Source organism: Gallinula chloropus, assembly GCF_964237585.1.
Source record: "Gallinula chloropus genome assembly, chromosome: 5".
Lineage (NCBI taxonomy): Eukaryota > Metazoa > Chordata > Aves > Gruiformes > Rallidae > Gallinula > Gallinula chloropus.
In genome coordinates, this window is record NC_140090.1 from 34,387,919 (window position 1) to 34,392,929 (window position 5,011).

General features: G+C 57.9%; 1 protein-coding gene across 1 annotated transcript; it reads left to right on the forward strand.

Moving 5' to 3' along the window:
* Nucleotides 1-4,020: 4,020 nt before the first annotated feature.
* PRLH (prolactin releasing hormone) lies at nt 4,021-4,564 on the forward strand (the record flags this gene model as incomplete). The annotated part of the gene is made up of 2 exons (XM_084264576.1): nt 4,021-4,120; nt 4,392-4,564. The coding sequence occupies 2 exons, from the start codon at nt 4,021-4,023 to the stop codon at nt 4,562-4,564; spliced, it is 273 nt and encodes a 90-aa protein (XP_084120702.1).
* Between the last annotated feature and the right edge of the window lie 447 nt (nt 4,565-5,011).

Here is a 5,011-nt window from a genome sequence, read left to right on the forward strand (position 1 = left end):
GCAGGAACCCAGGTATCCCAGGCTGGTGTTCACACTCCAGCACTGGTCCCACCTCCCTGAAGTGTCCCTTGGAGCATCACTTCCTTGAGCATCAGAGTAGGACAAGAGCAGGACTGGCTTCCATCCAGAGCACACTTGGCCAACAGATGTCCACATGAAGCTGCACGGACATTCAGTGGGGCTTCTCACCACCATCCCTGACCACCTAGGAGGGACATGAGTGAGGCAAACCTTGCAGGAAGCAGGGACAAGAAAGTTTGAAGAAAGGCTGGAGGGTTTGTTAGGAGTCGGTTTGTTTTTCCAGCTCTCCAAGATGTCCCCTCTCCCTCTGAGATTACCCCAGCAAGTTCAGAAGGATTCCAGTGAGCAAGAGTGTAGGTGTTTCTCCAGGGATCTTCCCTGCCCATGCCCAGAGGTGCTTCATGGATGAGCGTGTATCCTGTCCCTGGGGGTGGAATTGTAGGATGGCCTTTGGGGGCTGCCCTGGGCTTCTGCCAGACGACAGCAGCATTGGTAACACCCTCCCCCAGGATCCCCAAACTGCTTGTTTTCCTCCAACATTTAATTCTCCGCATCTACTGGTCCTGGTGGATCAGCTCCTGGCCCCGTACCCACATCAAGGATTTCAGGATGGTGAGGGGGTTGTTTTCTCTCACAGGAAATTTTTGAGGAGATTCGTGTTAAAAGATTTTGCTTGATACCCCCTGGTCCCTGTCCTTCATAGCCCCCACCTCCCTCCTTCCCTCCCATGTGGGGAGCATCACTCGCTGCTGGAATGGGGATGTCAGACCAATGTTGGTGGTTTCCCATTGACAGCCACTCAGACTGGACCTTTAGGCCATTCCTGTGCATCCCAAACTCAACCCACTTTAAACATGAGTGGTAGTAGGGATTCTCATGCAAGAACCGTGTCCGTTTGGTGTCGGTAGCAGTAGGGACTGGTAACTGCCTAGATGTTTGTCCCGTGGTCATCCCACAGCAGTCTGGTGAGTCCAGTCTGGGCTTTCCAGCTGGAAACAAACCCCGTTTCTTATTTTAAAGCAAAATCTTTCTGGCCTGAAGTTGAGAAGGGTAAGCAGTGCAAACCACTGTCGCTGTAGAAACCCTCCCAGGCACCGCAGCACCACGTCTCCTGCCGCTCCACGAGCCTCGGTGCTAGGAGGGCAAGACTCTTGGTTGGCAGAAGGGAGCTCCACCAAGACCTGGGCAATGCCACGGGTTCACACTCACCTTCTGGTGTCAGGGCTCAGCCTTTCCTCCTCAAACACACCTCTCATTGTACCCAGTTTCAGTCGTAACCCGAAATCCTACATGGATGCTTGACCCTGAGAAGAAGTCCTCAGCAGTGCAGACTAAAGAATCGCTCAGACCATAGTCACCTGCATTATGTGCTGGTTTCCTGTCCCATCTGCCTGTGTAGAGATTATATACATGTGTACACTAAATCATGCAATAAAGCCAGTTTGGTGTCCAGGACCGATGTGCAAAGGTTCCTTTCTCTCCCCATCCTCGTCCTGGTCCCCCCTTGCTTTAACAGCAGGCAGGTGAAAGCAGACAGAAGCCGAACCTGTGGCACTGAAGTAGAATGGGGGGGGAAGAGGGGGGAGATGGCAAAAGGGGATGGTGATATGGCTCCTCAGATGCTGGTCATGGAGCTGGGAGTGTAATGAGCATGGGTCAGTGGTATCCAGGAGCAAGGCTGGGTGGGTAAAGGGGATGAGCAGCATGGGGGTAAGGGGAGGGTGGGGGGGGGCAGGGTCTGACCCTGAAACATGTTGCTCTGATTTGTATGGAAACCCAGGAAACCCGGCAGCTGAAGCCACCCAAAACCACAGTCCCCCACCATCGAGGGCCTGCTTTAACATTGTGTGAAAGAATATCAACATTCCTGGTGGGGGCAGGAGGGGAGAGCGCTCCCCTGAGCCAGGGGCTTCCTTGGCTGAGAGGTTGGGGTTTTTTTCCTCCTCTCCATTCCTTTTCCTGTCGTTGATGTCCCTCTGAAGCCATCACACTCTGTCACTCACACACGCCCCCCCCCAGTCTCACATTGCTGCTGTCACCACCCCCCCAAGACTGGCTGTGCTGGTGCAACGGTGCTGGCCACAGCAGGGGAGGATCCGTGACTGGGTGATGCCAGCCCCCTACCCACACCCCTCCAAGTGCCAGCATCTTCACCATCCTACCCAAACAGGGATGTCCTTGTTTGTTTCAGGGCATCCCTCAAGGTCCCAGTAAATCCAGTTTTGCCTGGAAGGTGGGGGGGAACATGTGTTCAGACCTCAACCTCCCAGCTGGCTCCTCCAGCATCTCACCTGGCAGAGCAAACATCACCCAAAACCTTTACTGAGGGGTGGTTTAACCCATTTAAAAGGGGGGTTTTGGAGCCCCAATGCCACAGGGACAAGCCTACTCCTGCCAGCCCATGCATCCCAGCATATTGCCTCCTCCCCTTCCCCAAATTTAGTTCTTGGATTTTCTTCCAGCAGGTTTGGGATGTATCTTGGGAGGTGAAGGGAGGTGGCACCCAGCGTAACCCCAGCTGCAGAGGCAGTTTGCAGCAGCAGGACCCTGATGTGAGGGCACAGCATTTGGGGCAGCATCACCCACTGCCCCTCCCAAGGGGGTTTTGGGTTGAGGGGGCCTCCCCATGAGCGTCGTGCAGTGAATGGAGTGGAAAAGTTGGCCAGGTGGCGGCGAGGGATGAATGTACTACTGAGCGCTCTGCCTCGGCCGGCGGAAGATGAAACGCTGGTCCCTTCTGAGTCATGAAAATCCCTGTGCTGATTTGATGAGAGGGGACGGCGGGGAGGGGAGATGCTCTGGCTCGGTCCCCGCAGGGGCTCGCCTCTGACATCAGCATGAAACCAGCCATAAAAACGGCAACCAGAGGGGACTCCGGCTCAGACGGTGGCCACTCGGCTCAGCGGGACGGCAGCCAGAACATCTCGCCACACCGAGGTAAGTGCAGCCTTGACAAGGGGTCCGGGAGGGACAGACACACAGACAGACACCCGCTTTTCCCTCCCTCCCTCTTGTGATGCTTTTATTGCTGGATAATTTCCCAAGCGCTGCTGTGCCTGTGTGTCTGTGTCTGTCCAGCTGGGAAGGGGAAGGATGGGGGGAGTGGGGGGAGAGGGGTATCTGAAAGGTGTAGAAGCCAAGAGGTTGTAAAAACTTGGTGGGCGCAGCAACCCTGAGCTCCCGCAGCCACGTGCTCCCAGGGCTCCTTCAGGGAAGCTTTCCAGCTGGAGAGGCTTCCCCCTCACCTCCTCCTTTGGAAAAGGCGCTGGAGATAAAGCTGTCACCGCATCCCTGTGTGTCCTGCTTAACCCGGGGGGCTCCCTGCAACCACTCCACGGGTGGCTGCAGAGGCAAAGCCTGAGCCCTGCATGTCCCCTCAGTGCCATAGGACGTGTTACAGGGTGTTCCTGGGTTATCACACTGGCAGCTGGGCACAGGTGTGGGTGACAAGGGTGCCAGGTGTGCCCACGAAGCACCCCTCACCCAGCATCCAGCAGCTAAACTCATCTGCGCCTCCAGCACCGCATTTTGTTGCTGGACCTTCTACCCATCTCCTGGCTAGACCTTCTCCCCACCTTCTGGCTGGTGGGGTCCCACTGCTGTGGGTGCACTGGGGGTCCCAGCTAAGAAAGGGCAATGCCAGGCCTGGCCTAAGGTGCTAGGCTAGGACAAAAACCAGTTTTAAGGAAGGCGAGGTTTGTACAGCTCATGTTTGGAGGGGAGAGTTTCCCCCGGAGGTAACCCCTGGGCTGTGATCAGGCTGCCTGGTGCCCAGGGATGCGGTGAAGGGAGTGACAGTGATACATTCACCCCATCCCCTCCATCACAACCTTCCCCTCCTGATAGGGTGTGGGGGGGTGGTGTTGCGCTTTGAGCCTTTAATCCAGCCATACCCCTTTGTCCCCACAGCCGTGTCAGAGGTCACCCTCTTCGTGCTATCAGTGGGAAGCAGGTTGCTGGGAGGCTCTGGGGCCAAGCCGCTGTGTCCAGAGAGCGGGGATGAAGCTGGGGGCCGCCTGCCTCCTGTGCCTGCTGCTCGCCTGCCTGACCCTGCCCATCGCCCACAGCCGCCTCCACGAGCGCTCCATGGAAATCAGGAGTAAGGAGAACAGGAGTAAGGGACTCCCCCAGACAATGCACCCCACTTTCCCCCCCCCGCCCCAACCCCTTCTGCACCCCCAGGCTCAGACACATATGGGAGGGGTGGAGGGAGGAGAGCCACTCTTCCAGAAGCAGAAGTTTTTAGACCCACCCCAGCCCCTTTTCCTGCTCCCCTGGGGTTCATTGTGTCATGTCCCCCCCACCCATGGGTGCTTGCCCCCTGCTCCCTCCCCATCACTCCCTCCCTGACGGCTCCTCTTGCCTTGCAGACCCGGACATCGACCCATCCTGGTACACGGGGCGCGGGATCAGGCCGGTGGGGCGGTTCGGGAGGCGGCGAGCCCTGGGCGAGGGCACCCATCCCGTGGGGGCTGGCAGGCGGCAAGCCTGTGGCCCCCCCCGCCCGCACCCCCAGCCCCCCCGGGAGGAGCGGAGCCCGTGAGCTGAAGCCGACAATAAAAGCCCTTCTCTTCTCAGCCCGTGTGTCCCAGCCTCTCTGCCTGGAGACACATTGTAGGGGGGAGGGGGAGCACAGGGGGGTCATAGGGTGGGGAGGTGTGACCCCAAAAATTGCTGGTGTCACTGTGGTTTTGCAGCCTGCCCTGGCATGTGCGTGCAGGGCAGCAGCACTTCCAGCTCCACAAACCCCAACCTCCCCTCCCCCCAAAAATAAAGCCCAGGACCACCCTGCCAGTCTTTTCCCAGGTGCATCCCCACAGCATGCTGGCACCCATGGGTGCCCCCAGCACCTTCGTTTCTGTGGTGTCAGGATCAGAGACAGCCACCCCATTCCCACGGCCTGGGTCAGAAACATTTGGGGAGTATGCAGGGACCCCCACACATCGTGCTGCATGCTCCCAACCCCTCCCCCCCTGTCACGAGCTGTGTG